This window comes from Lipotes vexillifer, unplaced genomic scaffold (assembly GCF_000442215.2).
Source record: "Lipotes vexillifer unplaced genomic scaffold, Lipotes_vexillifer_v1.1 scaffold691, whole genome shotgun sequence".
Classification (NCBI taxonomy): Eukaryota; Metazoa; Chordata; class Mammalia; order Artiodactyla; family Lipotidae; genus Lipotes; species Lipotes vexillifer.
The window spans coordinates 4,462,441-4,463,426 of NW_006788040.1; the positions used below are offsets into that span (position 1 = coordinate 4,462,441).

Sequence of the window (986 nt, forward strand, 5' to 3'; positions counted from 1 at the left end):
GGCTCGCTGCCGTCCGCCGCGGCCCCGGGCCCCGCCAGGCCCAGCCAGAATGGCAGCAGGGGCAACAGCAGCAGCAGTGGCGACGGCGGCGGCGGAGGAGGCGGGGGCGGCGACCTCGGCGTGGGGCGAGCGGCGGGGCCCATGGCCGGACACAGGGGCGCCGGGGGTCCTGGGAGCGTGGGGAAGCGGAGGGAGCCAGGCCGCAGCCGGACGGGGCGGGACGCCGGGAGGGGCAGGGGCGGGGCCGTGGCCGGACGGGGAGGAGCGCCGGGAGGCGGGGTGGGCTCGCGGCGGCTCCCGCGCCCAGACTCGGCCGCGCGCGCCCCCTGGTGGCCGTGGAGAACACAGGCGCCGGCGGTCAGCGGGCCTGCAGCCGGGCGGAGCCCAGGTCAACTAGCAGAGGTGGGAAGTCAGAGGAGGCGCTCCCAGCTTTCGGTTGTCAGACGGCGGAGACCAGAGGAAGGGAGACCGACGGAGATAGCTGGAAGATAGTTGGCGACTTGGGGAGCCGGAGGCACGATCGGGGCTCCAGAAGGGCAGCAACGAGGAACTTCTGGGGGTCTGGACGCTAGCCCTTGCTCTGGAGCCGCCTGACGGTCACACTGTTGGCCTGGTTCTCCATTTCTCCACCAGACTGAACTCCAGAGACTGGCCTGACAGGTGTTCGGGGGGTGGCGAGGGGCGAGATTGAGGCAAGGGTCCTGGAGGGGCAGAGAGAGGGGCCAGGGACCCCCAGCTAACACAGTTCCACAGTGGGGCCCAGAGGCTGGGTCTTCAGGCCTTGAAACGGCACGATAGAAGACCAGCACTGCCTCACCCCCAACAAGTCATGTCTGACGCCCACCGGAATGTGAAAGTTCCATGGACGGTCCTAAAACTCATCCTTCTCTCCCAGGGGTTGCTGCTGCTGGGGGCTGGCTCAGTCTGAAAACTTTAAAAAAATTGTATTGTGATAAAAGAGCAAAGGCCTGAGGAACCATGACACT

The 986-nt window shown here is 67.6% G+C and overlaps 1 protein-coding gene across 1 annotated transcript in view; it reads right to left on the reverse strand.

Moving 5' to 3' along the window:
* The window catches only part of RNF215 (ring finger protein 215), an 11,705-nt gene extending 11,562 nt beyond the window's left edge, over positions 1 to 143 (reverse strand). The window contains exon 1 of the mRNA XM_007461192.1: positions 4 to 143. Coding sequence (XP_007461254.1) covers positions 4 to 143 — 140 coding nt within the window. The remainder of the gene's footprint in view (positions 1 to 3) is intronic.
* Between the last annotated feature and the right edge of the window lie 843 nt (positions 144 to 986).